The sequence below is a fragment of the Conger conger genome, chromosome 19, assembly GCF_963514075.1.
Source record: "Conger conger chromosome 19, fConCon1.1, whole genome shotgun sequence".
In the NCBI taxonomy this organism is placed as follows: domain Eukaryota; kingdom Metazoa; phylum Chordata; class Actinopteri; order Anguilliformes; family Congridae; genus Conger; species Conger conger.
The window spans coordinates 5,355,020-5,374,856 of NC_083778.1; the positions used below are offsets into that span (position 1 = coordinate 5,355,020).

The window sequence follows — 19,837 nt, forward strand, 5'->3', positions numbered from 1 at the left end:
TGGTTTGAGGGTGTGTGTTGCTGCAATTCCTCTCTTGACCGTGAGGAGTCTGAAATGACCTGTCGCACCTTCACTGGCCGTGTTTGCACTGCGAGCCCATTTGAAGTAGCGCTCTCTGTGGTGTGATGGCGGTGTGTGTGGCGTGATGGCGGTGTGTGTGGCGTGATGGCGGTGTGTGTGTGTGGCGTGATGGCGGTGTGTGTGTGTGGCGTGATGGCGGTGTGTGTGTGTGGCGTGATGGCGGTGTGTGTGGCGTGATGGCGGTGTGTGTGTGTGGCGTGATGGCGGTGTGTGTGTGTGGCGTGATGGCGGTGTGTGTGTGTGGCGTGATGGCGGTGTTGTGGGGCGAGTGGCTGAACGGTGTCTGCTGGGCTCGGGTGTAATGTGTCGGAACTGAGTCAGACATGCATGAATCAAAGCCTCACCGAAGCAGCACTTAGCCGCAGGATGGCAGATACAGAGAATGAAACGCCCTGACTGAACTTTTATCTTTCCACAAAGCTCCATGGGGCTCTCTGACTTCTCAAAGTGTGTGTGTGCGTGTGTGTGTGTTTGTCTCTGTGTATGTTTGTGTGTGTGTGTGTGTGTGTGTGTGTCTGTGTATGTTTGTGTGTGTGTGTCTCTGTGTATGTTTGTGTGTGTGTGTGTCTCTGTGTATGTTTGTGTGTATGTCTGTGTGTCTCTGTGTATGTGTGTGTGTGTGTGTGTGTGTGTGTGTGTGTGTGTGTCTGTGTGTCTGTGTTTGTGTGCGTGTGTGCTCAGAGGAAAAACACTCATCATGCCCATTGTTCAGGCAGTGTTGGTGGCCACTGTTTGAGCAGTCGTCTCATTGGTTCCGGAGGTAAGAGCAGTCGTCTCATTGGTTCAGGAGGTAAGAGCAGTCGTCTCATTGGCTCAGGCGGTAACAGCAGTTTTCTGGCAGTCGGAGGGTTGCCGGTTTGATCCCGCCCCAGGCATGTCGAAGTGTCCTTGAGCAAGACACCTAACTCCCAAATGCTCCTGACGAGCTGCTCGGTGCCTTGCATGGCAGCCAATCGCCGTTGGTGTGTGAGTGCATGTGTGAATGGGTGAATGAGAGGCATCAGTTGTACAGCGCTTTGGATAAAGGCGCTCTATAAATGCAGCCATTTACATTTACTTCAACAAACTTGTGTTGTCAAAATCCACAGAGTAACCAGATGAAGATGAAAAGCCTTGTGGGTAATGGCCTGTTTACCGTGGAAACGTCTCATTGATATGGGGCTACACTTCGTTGCTGCTTTTTGGCTCTTCCTTGTAAAGAAAAAAGAAAGTTTTGCGTGCGTTACGTAATCTTAAATGTGTGTCAAAAGAACTATGGTCCGTCAGGCTCTGTGTTTTGAGGTTCTGCTTAAAAGGCGGTAGGCTACAGCGTAATACGTGTTTGCATGGATATGATTCAGCTCTAGCCATCAAAGCAGAATGCATTGATTTTAGTGGGTGACCTGCCTCTCCTTTTAATCTCCAGGCATTTCCTGTCAGCTGGATGTGAATAAATCCATTTATAATTATCTGCTGCTGGAGTTTAGCCTTAAAGGTACAATAGGTAGTTTCTTCAAGAGAGGAGTTGCAGCAACAAACACCCTCAAACCACACAACACTGTTCATCCCGCCACTTCTCTGTGAACGCACTGACGTAGAAACGCCATTGGCTGTGGTAATTAGAACCAATTTTCAACCAATGAGCTTGAATTATTGTACAGCTATACGACGGCTCGTCAACTCTATATTTTGATTTTGAAAGCCGAACTTAAGGACTATAAATGCAGGCAGAAGGCGAGTCAACATGTCAGCGAGTGTTTTTCAACGATAAGAAAGGATTTACAATGGTTTTGTCACAATGTTTTAATGGGAAAAACGTAGCTTAAAAGATGAATAAACAGTGCGGGACGGGGTGGGACAAAGCTGATTTTCAGGTCGCCGGATTTTGGCGGGACGGTCCCAAAGCAGAGAGCTTAGCTGTAGAGACCTCCCAGCCGGGCCGATCTGTCACCCGCCTGCCCTGAATGTCAGACCGGCCCGAGGTGCTGGACGTCTCTTTCCGCCGGAATGATAACGCGGGCGGTTACAGCACTGCGTGGCATTTGGAACGATATGTTAACCGTGACATTTAAAGGCAGTGTTGTGCGGTGGAATTGGCACGGTTGGGCACCGCTCCTTAAATCCGTGTCGTCGGTCCGGTCCGGAGCGAAGAGATCGGAACCAATGAAATATTCTCAAATGTGCACCCCCCCGTCTTCTGGTCCTCTCGGTTGGCTCAGTTGCACCAGGCGAGGTCAATCGAGCGCGGAAAAAAAGCATTTGAATCCAAATCGACGACATCTTTGTCTGTGTAAATAAATGCTGGTGGATGATTGCACGGCTTGTTAGCGGTGGGAAATTCGTTCTCGTGTTTTCCCGTACAGCAGGGGTGTTGAACTCCAGGCCTGGAGGGCCGCAGTGTCTGCTGGTTTTTCGTGCATTTCAGCGTGAGAGATGGATTTCAAAGTCTTTTGTTGGCTCAAGAGTCCACACGCCTTGTTCTCAAGGCCTTAATTGGCTACCGATTGAAAGGAAACCACAAATACAGTAGACACTGCGGCCCTCCAGGACTGGAGTTTGACACCCCTGCCGTTCAGTTTAGTCTTCTGAGCCAGAAGCAGGGAGGGAGATGTTGTACATTGAACTCCGTAGGCAGTGCAGTCCGGCTCAACAATGCTGCGAGTGCGCGATCGGAACGGGGCCGCGATCAGTGCGATCGATGTGATCAGTGTGATCGGTGTGATCAGTGTGATCGGTGTGATCGGTGTGATCAGTGTGATCGGTGTGATCGATGCGATCAGTGCGATCGGTGTGATCAGTGTGATCGGTGTGATCAGTGTGATCGGTGTGATCGGTGTGATCAGTGTGATCGATGTGATCGATGCGATCAGTGCGATCGGTGTGATCGGTGTGATCAGTGTGATCGGTGTGATCAGTGTGATCGGTGTGATCAGTGTGATCAGTGTGATCGGTGTGATCAGTGTGATCGGTGTGATCGGTGTGATCAGTGTGATCGGTGCGATCGGTGTGATCAGTGTGATCGATGTGATCGGTGTGATCGGTGTGATTGATGCGATCAGTGTGATCGATGTGATCGGTGTGATCGGTGTGATCGATGTGATCGATGTGATCGGTGTGATTGATGCGATCAGTGTGATCGATGTGATCGGTGTGATCGATGTGATCGGTGTGAACGGTGTGATCGGTGTGATCGGTGTGATCGGTGCGGTCGGTGCGATCAGTGTATTTATTAGACTTTATTTCTTTGATTTATTGGTCTTCTGCAGCTGTAGCCTATCCACTTAGAGGCTTGACGCATCATGCATTTCGTTGCTGTCAGGTCTGGGCCAAACAATTAATTGAATTACTGATGCCGGTGAAGTTCCTTCAGTTTTTTTCCTCTAATATTCAAAACTCAAATTCTTCCTTAACATTATTGCATTTATATTGTTTTGTGAGCAGCATGCTTTGCTGAGAATTCTCAGGAATCCGTGGAAGTGATTTTCAAATCTTCTCAGCTTCATTTTATATAAATCAGAGGCTCAGTTGACTCTGGTCTACTGATGTTTCTCAATGAATTCTGGACTGCATGGTGGCAGAATTTCGGAACGGGAATGCATTGGGATTCTGCATGGTGGCAGAATACCAGAACGGGAATGCATTGGGATTCTGCATGGTGGCAGAATTCCAGAACTGGAATGCATTGGAATTCTGCATGGTGGCAGAATTCCAGAATTCGGAATGTGCAATTTGTCACGTGAATAGATCGTAAGCTTAGGATATGACACTAGTTCCGTGCTGGAGGAATGATCGGCTTTCTTTGCGTTCTTATGCAGGTAGTTGCCATGCTTTAATCAGAACAAGCACACTTACAAACACTATACATGACTTACAGGCCACACTAATCATGCCTGGTCTTCCGGAAAGCCCTATTAATTTACTGTCAAAAAAAAAAAAAAAAGATGATGATGAATGATTTCTGCTGTTTAGCCATAAATTGTCCATTCAGAAGGTTAATTGGAAAAAAGATTTGCCTCTTCAAAGGGATTGCCTGAAGCTTTGGAGGAAAGAGCAAAAATAATGAGAGCAATTCAAGAAAACTCAGCTCAGTGTGTTCATGCATTCTCCCTGACGTTTGTGTGAACATTTCTCAGTGTACGTTACTTTGGGTAACGTGCACTGGCTCCACTCCATAGTATTGTATTTATTCTGAACTGAATTGAGTATGAATTAAAGTATGTTTAATGCCTATATATCCATGTGTGTTCCCTCAGCTAAACCCATTCACATTAGTTGCAGTGGTTTTGTATGGGTTTACTCGGCTGTTGCTCTTTCAGGAAGGTCAGGTTGATGACAGTGCAGTAAGTCACTGTGTCGGGCAGCTGAAACGTTATCTTGCTGTATCAATCGCGACTTCTCCCCTAATTTCACTCACTGGCCAAATGCAAATGCATTTCCCTTGTTATGGGCCAATCTCATGGGGTTCCCTGCTGCTCTAGCTAGTGCTATTTGGGTGGCTAATGTAATCTGCTGCTCTAGCTAGTGCTATTTGGGTGGCTAGTGTGTAATCTGCTGCTCTAGCTAGTGCTATTTGGGTGGCTAATGTAATCTGCTGCTCTAGCTAGTGCTATTTGGGTGGCTAGTGTGTAATCTGCTGCTCTAGCTAGTGCTATTTGGGTGGCTAATGTAATCTGCTGCTCTAGCTAGTGCTATTTGGGTGGCTAGTGTGTAATCTGCTGCTCTAGCTAGTGCTATTTGGGTGGCTAGTGTGTAATCTGCTGCTCTAGCTAGTGCTATTTGGGTGGCTAGTGTGCAATCTGCTGCTCTAGCTAGTTTTGTTTGGGTGGCTAGTGTGCAATCTGCTGCTCTAGCTAGTTTTGTTTGGGTGGCTAGTGTGCAAGCTGCTGCCCTAGCTAGTTTTGTTTGGGTGGCTAGTGTGCAATCTGCTGCTCTAGCTAGTTTTGTTTGGGTGGCTAGTGTGCAATCTGCTGCCCTAGCTAGTTTTGTTTGGGTGGCTAGTGTGCAATCTGCTGCTCTAGCTAGTTTTGTTTGGGTGGCTAGTGTGCAATCTGTTGGGATCCTGCCTCAGAAAATGACATTGGCCCAGAATGACAGCTCCTCCCCCTCATTCGGCATCATCATGTCCCAAAGTTCTCAGTGGGGTTTTGTCTCTTATATCAGTACCTCCCTGTGAGTGGGTGTGAGGCCAGGTCTGTCGGTAGTGCTGTGCGATAGGTACAAACACTTGAAAGCTCTAATGAAAACAAGACTAACCTTAACAGTCCCGCTAACCTGTGCTAATTTACTCAAATGCGCCGTGGTTAAAATGATTTGTACATAATCGAAAAATCCAGTCAAAGGACCTTTCGAGATTAACAGACATCACTCGGTGTGGGCGAAGAGGAAGTAAATATAATTGGTTTGTGTTTCTCTTTATCTCTGAAGCGTTGCGATGGGGTTGTAAGTGGGGGGTTTTCTGGCGGGCGCCGTCCAGTGGCGGGATTCGGACGGCGGGAGTCGGACGGGCTTTAGACGGCAGCGGCGAATCCCACGCGGTTGTTGGACCGGTCGTAGACGGAGTAGTACTCCCGCAGGAATACATCTCCCAGAATCCACAGGGGCTGTCCATTCTGAGAGGACAGGTAGGTGGGTGAAATGGCCACTGTGCAGTACTGGTATCCGCCCTGGTATTTCTGGGGGGGGGGGGTGGAGAGAGAAGGAAGAGGTTAAACTGGAGTCCCGAGCTGAGAACCGGAGAGATGTTAGGGCTGTGAACCGGTCGGCTGTCTCGTGAAGGCGACCGATGGGTGTTGGCGAGCCGATCGACTTGCAAAGCAGCGAAAGGGCTTTAAGGCGATGGAGTTTTCTTGGAGTTGGAGGACGGGGGCTTATTGAAGTTCTTACGTCGTATTTGTTTGAATCGCTTCTTCGGTGAAGTCAGAGGTACGTAATTTAAGGTCATGGCTAACGGACACCGTTTGAAGCTTAAATTGTAGCTAATCCAAGGGATTGCCTGTGGAAGTGCGCTCTTAAGGCGACCGTCTGAGACGTTTCGAGGGGGAAACTCACCTCCGAGATGTAGGCCGAGGGCGGCAGTTGGAAGTTCACGCCGCTCATGGTGAACGACAGCGTGGGGAGGTTTTGCACTTGGCTGCAGTCGACCGAATACTGTAAGAGCACACACAGACACAAAATGGCGCTCACTGGGGTGTCCCGTTCTAAAACGCATCTGGGCGTATGTGCACCGGCCTTCGATTCGGATGTAACCGCCCTTGATACTAGCTGCATGTTAAAACAAAGCAAGTTAAAAAGTTCCTGCTTCCTAGTTAAAAACATGGTCTTGAAAACCCACACAGAGACCACTCTGTGGTGAAGATGTCTGTGCGGAATTTATCTTTTGTTAACTTCCATTTGTTGGCCCCCTTCTTCTGCTTCTGCACATTCAGAAATTGTGATGAAGGGTGTATCAGAGAACAGTAATGGTGGAAGATGTGTAAAATTATATGGTTGTAGTTGGGGTTGGTCGGCATTACCTCTCCATACTGGCCCTGCTGAGCCCCGATGCTCCGCATCAGGTAGCCCAGGTACTGCCCTGGGCAGGTGAGCATGGAGGTGCCGGTGTCCACAATGGCCTGGCAGCCACGACTGCACCAGCCCGTCTCCTGGTTATTAACCTGGAACCTGCAGGGGGGCAGAGCAGAGCTGAGGCAGGCCCACGGACGGTCTCAGAGCAGGGCTGCCCAACCCTGTTCCTGGAGATCTACCGTCCTGTAGGTTTTCACTCCAACCCTAACAAAGCCACACTTCATTTAACAGCTAGAGCAGGGCTGCCCAACCCTGTTCCTGGAGATCTACCGTCCTGTAGGTTTTCACTCCAAACCTAACAAAGCCACACTTCATTTAACGGCTAGAGCAGGGCTGCCTGACCCTGTTCCTGGAGATCTATCGTCCTGTAGGTTTTCACTCCAAACCTAACAAAGCCACACTTCATTTAACAGCTAGAGCAGGGCTGCCTAACCCTGTTCCTGGAGATCTACCGTCCTGTAGGTTTTCACTCCAAACCTAACAAAGCCACACTTCATTTAACAGCTAGAGCAGGGCTGCCTAACCCTGTTCCTGGAGATCCATCGTCCTGTAGGTTTTCACTCCAATCCTATTTTGCCGCACCCGATCCTACTAATTAGCAGCTCAAAGAGGCAGTTCTGGAGACGAGGACTATAACAGGGGTATTGAGAGATAGCATTACAAGCAGGTGAAACGAAAACAGTTATGATATATTTTTAAAGATACGTACCCGTCAATACCAATTTGCCAGTAAGTCTCTGCAGTGACTGGGGTCCAGTTGATCTGCCCTCGGTACTTGCTCTGGTCAACACCTCCAAAAGACAGCTCACTGCCCTGCTGTGCATCCCTGTCGGGTAAACAGACGTGTCACCTGACCTGTACACCTGTGCAACTGCATCTATACCTTTTTTTCTTCTTCCCCACCTGTCACTCTCTTTCCCTTGGTTAGTGGTTGCAATGGTAGTTCATCTATTTGCTTTTCAAAAGCTGGTTGATGTATATTTCAGGAAACATGGGAATGCCTGACCCAAACTCTTTGCAATTCACTCTAAGGCAGGTGTCAAACTCCAACACCTGGAGAGCCGCAATGTCTGCTGGTATTTGTGGTTTCCTGTCAATCAGTAGCAAATTAAGGCCTTGAGAACAAGGTGTGTGGACTCTTTAACCAATAAAAGACTTTGAAATGTATCTCTTGTGCTGAAATACACCAAAAACCAGCAGAAACTGCGGCCCTCCAGGACTGGAGTTCGACACCTCTGCTCTAAGGCCTTAATATCAGATCATTAAATGTTGATGATAATATCTTCATGATGGCACGGGCCCCGTTTAGCCTTTGCTATTGGTAGAGGTGCGAAACGGAAAGTGATTGACAGTTGAATGGCGTGGCTCAGCTGGGCACTGGTGCCCCACAGGGGGCAGGTGAGCGAGCGCAGTACCTGGACAGGTAGAAGGCGATGATGTTGGCCTGAAGCAGGTTCTCCCGCATCATGGTGTCCATCACGGGCATGGCTCCCCCGCTGGCGATGGCCGGGTACGCCAGACCCAGAATCCCATCGAACTTCGCGTAGAGGAAAGGCTGGCTGGGCTCCCTGGTGCTCAGGCCAAAAATCTGCTCGGTGACGGTGATGCCAGCGACCTGGAAGGATCCACCAATACAGTCGAGTCTGCTGTCTTTTAATCCTTTGAAGAGTACGGATTTTATTTTCTGTGTTCTAGAACCATTACATTACATTATTAAGACTAAGCAGGGGACAATCATCCCCTGGATGCAATGCAGGGTTAAGGGCCTTGCTCAATGGCTGTGCGGATCTTATTGTGGCTACACCGGGATACCACCGACCTTGCGGGTCCCAGTCATGCGTGTCCCAGTCATGTACCTTAACCACTATGCTACAGGCCACCCTCTTGCTTTTGATTGTTGGTAGTGATTGTTACATTACGTTACATTACGTTAAAAGCATTTCGCTGACACTCTTATCCAGAGCGATGTACAATGAAGTACAAATCAAACCTAGGAACGTTCAGGACCCTAGAGGAAATAGCATAGCATAGCAGAGTCACATAGATACAAATTTAACCCTGTTAGAATGTCCAATTAAGAACATTCTCATCACATATTTGTGACGAGAATCTTCTAGAACTTTGTTACTTTTCAAAACTGGTGGTGATTGTTACGTCACCACTAGAATGTCCAGTTAAAATTCTCATCGCATATTTGCGATCTCGCACATTAAAGGGTTAAGATTCCGACTGAAGAATGGATAAATCTCTGATAAACAGCTGCGCTGAACAGCTTTTGAAGGGTCTTTGCCCAATTCCCAGATGTGTCAGAGTGTTTCTCGATGGACGTGAATATGAAACTCTTTGCCCCGGCTGTTGTGGAAGTTGCAGACAGGTGGCGTCGGGTTACTGGGTATCTGAAAGCCGACTCACCTCCACCGTGTCGTAGCCAAGGTTGGCATACAGGCTGCCTGCACCGTAACCCAAATAGATGGACCGGCCAGTGCTGGAGAAGGTGGATGATCTCTGGGGGTTGTACTGCGTGTGATAGGCTGGAGGCACAAGCGGTCAACAGGGTTATACACGTTTGGAAACCTAATCAACATTTGGGTTAACTAAAGTCTACGGATTGTTATTTGATCATATTTTCTAATCTAATCTGGAATTTATTTATTTATTTGATCCATTTCATTATTGGTTGCTACTTTGTTCAGGAGATTACCGTTTTCGGGGATCATTTTGACCTCACAAATTCTGTGTCTGTTTTAAGAAGATGTACTTTATTGAACCTTGTGGAGTAATTTGTCCTCTGCGTTTTACCCATCCTAGTTACTTAGTAGCAGTGTGTAGGCACAGTGCAGCGCCCGGGGACCAACCCCAGTTCTGAGGGCAGTGCATTGGGTCTCGGGCCAACAGCAGGAGCACACCTAACCTGACACGCATGTCTTTGAGTTTGGGAGGAACCCAGATTAAACCCTGGCGAACATTGGAAGAACTCGCTGAGTTTGTTTTCGTGTTTTCAGGTGAATCAATATTGCTGTCTGAATCCTCCTGACTATGGTGGAATAACAAATATTTGAGACTCCCAAAAGTCCAACACCAGGGCCATGCCGATGACTCAAATGTGCTGCGTCAGTACTGAGAAGGGAGAGGGCACATTATTAAAGGCGATTGCTTTCGGGAAACTAAGCGTGTTATCTGAGACTGTTTCTAAAAGAAAACTTCTATATTTATCTCATCGGCGTTGCTCTTGCTCTATGTATTCAGGTTTGTGGGCAACCAGAGGGACACCAGACAGGTCCTCGCTTTGGTAGGAAAGACGGATGGATGGAGACTTACTACAGGCTTGGTCGCTGCAGTACGTAGAGTCCACCCACAGGTTTGAGGAACCGGTGTCGAAGAGCACCTGGAAGGACTGAGGAGGGGACCCGATGCTGATGGCCCCGTAGTAGGTGGTCTGTGGAGGAGACAGGGTACGCTAGGAGGGCAGGCAGGAGACAAGCCCCTGGACCCATTATTACATGACATTACATTATTGGCATTTGGCAGACGCTCTTATCCAGAGCGACGTACAGTAGATTAGACTAAGCAGGAGACAATCCTCCCCTGGAGCAATGCAGGGTTAAGGGCCTTGCTCAAGGGCCCAGCGGCTGTGCGGATCTTATAGTGGCTACACCAGGATTAGAATCGCCGACCTTGTGTATCCCAGTCCTTTACCTTAACCACTACGCTACAGGCCACCTGAGTACTATACTCAGGCCCCACTCTATAGTGTTCGCCCCCTGCCCCCCATCCCAGTGTTGTAGGATTTGAAAGGGGGGGCGGGGGGGGGGCTCCTTGTCAAAACAACATCATGGACTCCGTTCTGTTTGGGTAAAACAATGAGGATGCACCAGTGTGTCACTGCTAAGTGCCTATACGTCATGGATCCCGGCCCTACACATGGGTTATCAGGGTGCGAGAGAAATGTGAGGTCATTTGTAGCAGGGAGCTTGTCCTTCACTCCATTCTCATGTAATAAAGCTCGACTAGGATCGGAGTCCGCGTAGGGCTGGACTATTCCGAACCGAGTTATTCCTCGACACCCGCCGATCGTCAACTCACAGCCCTGGAGACCCGAGAACTGCTAGTTCTCCCACCCTCCCTTTGCCCGGGCTTCGGGTGTGAAGCGGACGATCCATAACCATACCCCGCGGCGCGGAGGCAAGAGGAGGAGGACTTACGTCGGCGTAGTTGTTGATGTACTCGGAACCAGATGTGGCGAAGGAGTTGGGGGGCAGGTATTTCAGACCAGGGTCGGTGTAGGGCAGGTGGATCCCCTTCTCCCTCAGCTGGTCCCGAACAGACTTGAATCTCATCAGAGGGACTCTGGGGTGGAGTGGGAAAAAATTGGGCACCATAAGGACATACAGATATAAAGGAAAAACTCCATCTGCATGTAATGGAAAAAAAAGAAAGAAAAGCAAATGCAGCAGGTGTCAAACCTACTGAGGATATTTTATGTGTGTTTTAGGTATCTCAAGTCGTTTGCTTTTTATATTTGAGTGTTCTGGTTGTCTGTGCAAGTGGTCAGTTCCAACGTCTTGTTTAAGGCTATAACCGGTGTATTCCTGGTATTCAAACTGGCTCTAGCCTTCTGCTTACAAATCCATTCCTTTACCTCCGTCCCACACTGCTCCTATATACAGTGGGATGCGCAGGGTTTGACTGGATGACAGGAGTGAACAACCTCAAGCGGGACAAAGCGATCAGCCTGATGAGGCTCAAAGGTCGAAGCAGTTCCAGTTTAGTCCCTGTCTCCAGCACAGTGCCAAATGGAAGTTAATGAGTCTCAGTCTACACAATGGCACAAAGACCGATCTCAGTCTACACAACGGCACAAAGACCGATCTCTGTCTACACAACGGCACAAAGACCGATCTCTATCTACACAACGGCACAAAGACCGATCTCAGTCTACACAACGGCACAGAGACTGATCTCAGTTTACACAACAGCACAAAGACCGATCTCAGTCTACACAACGGCACAAAGACCGATCTCAGTCTGCACACCGGCGCAAAGACCGGTCCCAGTTTACGTAATTGCTTGAGATTCAAATACTTTCCTACGCTTTACTGAGCTTGTCTGGTTTACTGGAACCTCTCAAAAAAGGCAAACCCCCCACCTTCTGGTCCTCTTGGTTGGCTCAATTGCACCAGGCAAGATCAACCGAGCACAGAGAAGTATTTGAATGCAAAACCACTAAGTATTTGACCTCAGGTCTGGTCTACACACCAGCACAGCGTGAAACGGGCCGAGGAGCGTTTTACCTGTTGAGCCCCTCGGAGAGAGTAGCACAAGCCAGCAACACAATCAGCCACTTCATGGTCCTTTCTGCTCCGGTCGCCTGGAGTGGGTACCCTGCCCTCACCGTGGACGGGTTTATATACCTTTGGGCTCGGCCTGTTCTCAGCCCAAATCCCCACCTCCAGACTCCCAATCTTGACCTTCAACAGCACGGTGGTTCCAGTTGGCTCCACTGTTCTCCCATCATGCACCAGGGCAAAAAGGGAGCAGGCACAGAACCACTTGCTGCCGATTTACAGTGCGCTCCTGCGCCTGATAACATCCGATAGCGGTCCAAAAAAAATAAATACGTCGTTTTATCTTCCGTTGTTAACACTGGAAATGCGAACAAAGGACATTGTGTCGCACGTTAATATTGCGGGCAACCGGTCCGGTGTGATCAGGTGACCTCTGGCCTTAAACGGAGCACACCGTTGTTTGCAGATACGCTTTTCGAGTTGGAGGAAGGGTTTGGTCTGAGAAATAATAGTACAGAACATTTATTTGATTTATTTTATCGTACTGGACAAGGGGGTCAAGGAAAGGTTGAATTTACGATGAAGTGCGAGAGATTAATTTCGGGTTTGGTTTGTGGTTTGTCTTGATGGCGGGAACCTGTATACGTGCAAACATCAGCAATCTGTTGACTATTGTCTTGTTTGTTTTAGAAGTGATTTAATTGGTTTCATTTGACTTGTTTGATTCAGAGTTAAAGGAAGGCCGTTAATGTTAGGTAAGGTTTAGCTTATATAAGATAAGCAGGGGAAACAGTGTTGAATGTAATCGCTTTTATCGCGAAGCTAACCTTTTTACCATTGGAAAATACATTTGATTTATCTTATCGCAGTGACTGTTGCTAGGTTATTGTAGATTATTTCAGGAATATCAACACAACTGTACAGAAGAACCTGCTATCTTGTACAATACAATATACTCCAAATCCACGTGTATGCAAATTTGTTGTATTTGCTGTCCAAATTACATATATTACTTAGACATCTGAAAATGTATTTCAGGCTTCTGCAAGACGCACATTTAATTACAGATTCCAGGCTTAATTGCAGGTAATTAGTCAGCCTATGGCCCTAGGTGCCCTTCTATTAGATTTAATTTCTCTGGAACTAATGTTATGATAATGTGTTATTACCCTAGTGACAGGCAATTGTGTGAAACCTGCCCATTGTATAGCCAAATGAACTGCTCCAAGAAATGCTTAAAGATGTTTAAAAACATGCAGATGGGCGTGTGTCGGGTGTGTGTGTCCGTGTGTGTCTCCGGGTGTTCGTCGTTGTGTGTGTGTGTGTGGAAAGAGAGAGAGAAAGAGAGGTAAGTGTCAGACGTATAGCCATGGCTGTAAAAATCTGCAATGCAGTGGTACCGGCGTCAGTCACACGGTCGACTTCGGGGAGCGAAAGAGACTGGGAAGCTTGCCGTTTCCAGAGCAGGCTCATTCGTTTTGAGCGCAGGGGTCCGTTAAAGTACACGCGCGCGGTGCACTCTGAGCACGAAGTGAACACAGGCGCGTTACAGGGCTCGTCTGATCGCCGACTGGAGCGTTTGGTCTCACTCGCAGCTCCTTCCCTTCGCCGTTAGCCTCTGTGAGTGCACTGCCACGCAAGAGGGTTAACGCTGCTCTTACGAACGATCGCACGGCAGCCGGCACAGAACCCCAATCTCTGATCCATGCACGTCCTCAAACCAGCCGCCCGAAGATCAGGGAGTTAGCCTGTTTGCATTGCAGTGACAGGGAATTGGACTGAGGTTTGCACCAATCCTGGCAAATGAATGTATACATATTTTATTTTGAAAGATTGTAGAACAATTGCCGTCCCTTGCGTTTGATAAATATTGGCAAAAATACCGCGTGCGTGTTTGTGTGTTGGTATACTGTGTATAAGTGTGTGGTGGCAATTGGCTGAAAGTGCCAAGGGCAAAATAAAGGTTTGAGAGAAATCTAAACACAACCATCTTGTTTGCTGCACCCACTGACATAGTATTAGCCCGTTCAGTTATATTTTTCATGAATGGACTGCTTTAATTTTGCTTATATTTCATTGTGCTGTATGTGTGGGGAAATACTGTGCTTCAGGACAGGATTTGGCCAACCACTTTAGGCCTTGCTGACATTGTGTGTATCACAAAGGAAGCTTTGTTATCCTTCCACAAAGCCTGCAGTTTTCAGTACCAGCTGGGCAGTCTGACCCTTAACCCTTTAAGTTATGAGGTCACAAATATGCGATTAGAATGTTCTTAACTAAACATTCTAATGCTGATGTCACAATCACAACTGGTTCTAGAACACCGACTTGGAATTTTGTCAGAAAATATTATGGCATTGCATTGTTTTACTGGAAAAAGAATGAACTTATCCTCTAAATGTCTCAAATCTTTTTCCGAACCTAAAGAGCGACGAGACAGAAACTTAACACACACAGTAGTTTTATCTTTCATGCTGAATAGCTGGATCCAAACTCCATATGCAGTTATTCATAAGCACTCATGGGAACATTGCTTTTCACATGCGCTGTATTTGCCGGTGAATTGTAATCAGTGTTTGTGGAGTCAAAAGCCAGCCAATGTGATTATCTGAGATAAGGGAGTAAATGGAAATATATATTCAAGGTCAGCAAAGATGAAGGAATCTCTGCCCCGTCTTTTTGTTTCTACACCGGCGCTTGAACCACAAACCTTTACTAACTCCCCCAGTTACTAATTCAGTTAACACCCTTTTGAAATAATCTCGGATGACAAAAACATGTTGCAGCGAAAACATTTTCAAAATATATTTTTTCCCGTTTGATTTTAATTGAATGTCCCTCATGTTAAGAGAAGGACTGTATAGAGCTCAAACATGTAATGTCCTCGTTTGAGGACGCAGGGTCTCAGGAGGTTAAAATAATTGCCCCTTCTTCGTAAAGGGGTAATTTCTGTATGTAAGTGAACACTGATTGATCGTAGTTGATCCCTTCCTCTGTACCAGCTGGGCAGCCTTTAACCCTTTAAGTTGTGAGGTCACAAAGACGCAATTTAAGTTGTGAGGTCACAAAGACGCAATTTAGGTTGTGAGGTCACAAAGACGCAATTAGAATGTTATTGGCGAAACATTCTGATGTGTCCTCTCCTCCTCCCTGCAGGTCCTCCCATGACATCAGCCTGGAGGAGTTTGACGACGAGGATCTGTCGGAGATCACCGACGACTGCGGGATCGGTCTCAACTATGAGTCGGACCCTTACGAGAAGGTGGGTCCACCACTCCCCCCGCAGCGGTACAACGATTCTGTCAGACGGACAGAGTCGTGCAGCCCTGAATTGGTTGTGGGTTTGTTGGTTTGGTGATCCATGCTGGGGAAAATACAGCTCAATCTAATGGTTGACCAGTTCAAGCCAGTACCCAGCTCAATGTGGTTTAGCTGGTTCACCAGTTCAGACCAGCCCCCAGCTCGACATGGACTATGTTTACAAACTGACAAGCTCATACCCAGCTAGACCAGCTTATGAACAGCTTGACCATGCTGGTTGACAATCTCAATTTTCAAGCTGGTCAAGCTGGCATAGCTGGATTTTCCAGCAGTGGATGGCACTCTACTGCAGGGTGAACAGCAGTGTTTACACTGCGAGATTGCAAAATTAGGCCGTGAATCCTCGGCATTTCTGCTTTGACGATCATCTCAGTATCGCTGGTTTTTGAAACCGATTTTATTGCCTTGTTGGGTCGGGGTGGAAAATTCCAGCCTTGCGTCGTCTGAAATGCCAGGGAAACGCTAAATCACACTAAATGCAATTATCAGGGTCTTTATTTCTGGAGTAAAAGGGCCACATCTTCTGAAAGCAACCTCAGTACAGAAAAGCACTATTTACAGCAATCCTCTAAACCCAATCGCAGAGGCTGTGCAACTGCGTAGGCGGCCAGTAGCGTAGCGGTGAAGGTACACGACTGGGACCCGCAGGGTCGGTGGTTCGATCCCCAGCCGTTGGGCCCTCGCTCCATTCTCTGCAAACTCTAGAGACGGCGTGAAAATCGCAGGAGATCGGTAGTTTCTGAGATATTCAAACCACAATGTCTGGCTCCGACAATCATCCCACGGTCAAAGTCATATTTCTTCCCCATTCTGACATTTGGTCTGAAAAACAGCTGAACCTCTTGGCCATGTCACCTGCATTGAGTTGCTGCCACACGATTGGCTGATTAAATACCGAATAAAATACCTAATAAAATGCTCACTGAGCGCATGTACCCTCCTCTTGTCCACACCCCATCGACTGCTGTGCTTTTGGGTGAAGGCTGAATGACTGGATGCCAGAGGTGTAAAATCCAGGTTCAGAAAGTAAAAGTCCTCCCCGGGATTTTGCTGCCACCAGCACATTTGCTAACCAGCACATTTCTTCAGCCAGGAGGTAGAACGACTGAGTGAAATGAGCTGGCTGTGTTCACGGACAGAAGAAACACATGGCAGGATTTTCACTCAAATAAACATTAAATGAAAAATATATATATTTTAATTTTGTCACCAGAAATGTTTGGCATTGCCCGTATGACCTCCTGCCCATACGTCCGAAAGGCTGAGCTGCTCCAGAGCACCTAAACCTGCTTTTCTAACCCAAAGACGGGAGCAGCTTGCCAGGCTAAATCAGGACGTTGCACCTGGCAGCTGATGCCTTCTGTCGGTGACGGCTTTGCACGTCTGAACCTGAACGCACGCTTTATTTCTGCAACGAAACCCAGAAACAGTTCAGCTGTGATGCTTAAAACCATCACTGTGTAATGTGATGCATGTAAGTAACTCACTTTCATCCCTCCATAAGCACTTTGAGCTGCAGTCTGCATGAAAGGTGCTATACAAATAAAGCTATTATTATTATTATTATTATTATTATTATTATTATCTCTACTCCTTTTTCCAACATCCATCCCTCCATCTCCCCCATCTCCACTTCCACTCTGCCACTTAGGAAATGACACACTTTAATAAAAAAGCTTAAAGTCTTAACAACTGTTGTAGGCATATAATGAGACTTCATTATATGAATCTTTAGCTAGTTTAGCGCACTTTATTTCTGCGACAAACCTAGAAATAGTTTAGCTGTGACGTTTAAAACCATCACTTTATAATATCATGTGTGTAAATAATACAGACTTAAGAGGATATCGATTGGATACCTAAGCATCCAGGTCATCGAACACGGGACGGATGGAGGTGAGGTTGAACGCTCTCTGGATGGTCTGTAGCTTGCTCACAGGTAGGCAGCTAAGTATCCTAGTGGCTAAGATGCTATAGCCTAGTGGATAAGATGCTATAGCCTAGTGGTTAAGATGCTATAGCCTAGTGGCTAAGGTGCTATAATCTAGTGGATAAGATGCTATAACCTAGTGGCTAAGATGCTATAGCCTTGTGGCTAAGGTACATGATTGGGACCTGCAATGTTGGTTCTTCAAGCTCTGGTGTAGCCACGATAACATCCGCACAGCCGTTTGGCCCTCAAGCAAGGCCCTTAACTCCAGGGATTGTCCCCTGCTTTGTCCAATCAACTGTGAATCGCTTCGGATGAAAAGTTTCAGCTGAATAACATGTTATGTACCGTAAAGGTAGCTCCCGGGGCTAGTAGCGGTTTGGCTCAGGTGAGCATGTTGCTAACGGGTTACCGCTAAGTCACCAGAGCGGGACGCAACCAGCCCAGTACACCAGTCATGTTTGCGGTCTCTATCGACTGCCATTTCAAGCGCTGCAGATTCTCAATTAAAGGGTATTGCCCTGCCTTAGAGTAAAACATCATCTCATTTTTCTTAGTTTCATGGATGCATATAAACTTGTCAGTCTGATATAATACACATAATATGTTCCACACATGATAAATTCCAATAGGTGTGCATTACATTACATTACATTACTGGCACTTATCCAGAGCGACGTACAACAAAGTGCAAAGTGCATACCCATAACCAGGGACAAGTGCGCTGAAAGACCCTAGAGGGAAGTACAATTTCAAGTGCTAAGTGTTCAACAAAGATAAGGACCAGGGCCTATTTGATTAATCTGACAACGGATTATATCTAAAACTGTTTTTGTGCAGCACAACACGGGGTCATCCCTATGTTCCCACAGCCCTATGTTCCCACATTTCTAAGATTTAATTTTTTTTCAGAATTAAATGTTTATTATTGATCGTGTAAACTGAACTTTATATATTTAGATGTCAAAATAGTCCTCAAAGGACAGCACTTGCAGATGCCTGTTCCTGGCACATAAAAGGTTGAAAAGTACTGATGTAGAGCCCTTTCCAGTTTTAAGTGAACTGCATAAATAGTGTATTTTTTTTTTCTTATTTCGCTTGTTTGCTTGTTCATTAAAAACGTATAGATAATTGAACGTGTACTGTGTCTAAATTGCACAAACATACACTGGATTTCTTCAGGTCCCATGCAAGCAGCCTGCTGAGTGTGAAGTCAACTGTACATAGGGCTGTGGGAACATAGAGCTGTGGGAACATAGACACGCTCCCCACAACACAATAGAATGATAAACACTTGCGTCGGAACAATGAACAGTTTACATCGCCGAACGAAACTGGGTTTGAGAGTGATGTCCTTCAGTCTGGATCAGGGCAGGTTGAGCTTTGCTGGAGGTTATGCGTACGAGCTGGCTATTTGCTCTCTGCTGCGGCGGTTATGTAAGTGGGTTATTTTTATGCCGTTCGATGGCGTTTGATGTGCTTCGCTTTAGACCCGATGCTGCTCTGCTGTCTGGCGTAATCGGTGCTTTATAAGAGTTTGGTGTGCAGGCTCGGAAGCGAAGGACGAGCTCCTCGTGCTCTCTGTGTGTTCTGTCTGAAAGCAGGGGATTATGGGCTGTGAGATACCCCCCCTTCCGCTGTCAGGATTTGAAAGTAGCTTCCGAGGGAGCATAGCTGTCCAAACCCTGCCTTTTTCCATCTCTCCCTTTTCCAAATCCCATCTCTCCCTTTTCCACTTTCATCCCTCCATATCTCCTTTTTCCAAATCCCATCTCTCCATCTCCACTTGTCCACTTTTATCCCTCCATCTCTCCTTTTTCCAACATCCATCCCTCCATCTCCACTTTTCCACTTTCGTTCCTCCATCTCTACTCCTTTTTCCAACATCCATCCCTCCATCTCCCCCATTTCCACTTCCACCCCTCCCCTCCACAGGCTGCCTTAGGAAATGACACACTGTAAAAAAAAAAAAGCTTAAAGTCTTAACAACTGTTGTAGTCATAATGAGACTTAAGGATCTTTAGCTAGTTTTAAGTTACAAGCGGCGTTGTCTTATCCCAATGGCAAATCTTGAAACGAGTAAAACTGTCTCACCTCGTTTTGTCTTATTCAGCAAAACTGTAACCGAAATAAGATTTTAAGTTGAAATATAAGACTTTAAAAAAAAGTCTTAAGATTGGCCTGTTTCTGTGGGTTTTGCAGGGCAGGCCTGGCAGTGGTTGGCTGTAGACCTGTCGCATCTGCACTGCATGGGCCAGGAGAGGCATTGTTCCCTGCCCCGCTGCCCTGAACGATCAGCCTGGATGCCTGCACCTGCTTGTTATTCCCAAGGGTTGCTTAGTTACGACCAGCTGGGCGCCAGCTCCTGGTTTTTTGTGTCAGAAAAACTCTGCACGTGGTGGTTTGCCAGGTATTCAAGAGGCGATAAAGCACTCTGGCTATTGCGTTTGCCTGGGTAATATAGTCCATTTTACTTTCCACAATTCAGTCAATTCTTCATAACGACATGAACACGTCTTAAAGTATGGCTATATTCCAACAAAGATTTATGAAATTGTAATGCTCGTGTGTTTTCATAACTATGTTTTTTTTGCCATCCACTTCCTGGAAAAAAAGATTTTATGAGATTTAACGTCATCGTGTAGCAGTGGGTGTGTATGTCAATCAAATGTCTGTC

The 19,837-nt window shown here is 46.9% G+C and overlaps 2 protein-coding genes across 2 annotated transcripts in view; one reads left to right on the plus strand and one right to left on the minus strand.

Moving 5' to 3' along the window:
- LOC133119294 (C-Jun-amino-terminal kinase-interacting protein 2-like) overlaps positions 1–19,837 on the plus strand; it is a 63,493-nt gene that overhangs the window by 13,670 nt on the left and 29,986 nt on the right. Inside the window, exon 2 of the mRNA XM_061229822.1 lies at positions 15,066–15,171. Coding sequence (XP_061085806.1) covers positions 15,066–15,171 — 106 coding nt within the window. The remainder of the gene's footprint in view (positions 1–15,065; positions 15,172–19,837) is intronic.
- Positions 5,568–11,971, minus strand: LOC133118929 (gastricsin-like). The gene is made up of 9 exons (XM_061229232.1): positions 11,916–11,971; positions 10,827–10,971; positions 9,943–10,060; positions 9,037–9,155; positions 8,040–8,239; positions 7,334–7,450; positions 6,573–6,720; positions 6,109–6,207; positions 5,568–5,732 (listed from the first exon to the last, which is right to left on the minus strand). The coding sequence occupies exons 1-9, from the start codon at positions 11,969–11,971 to the stop codon at positions 5,568–5,570; spliced, it is 1,167 nt and encodes a 388-aa protein (XP_061085216.1).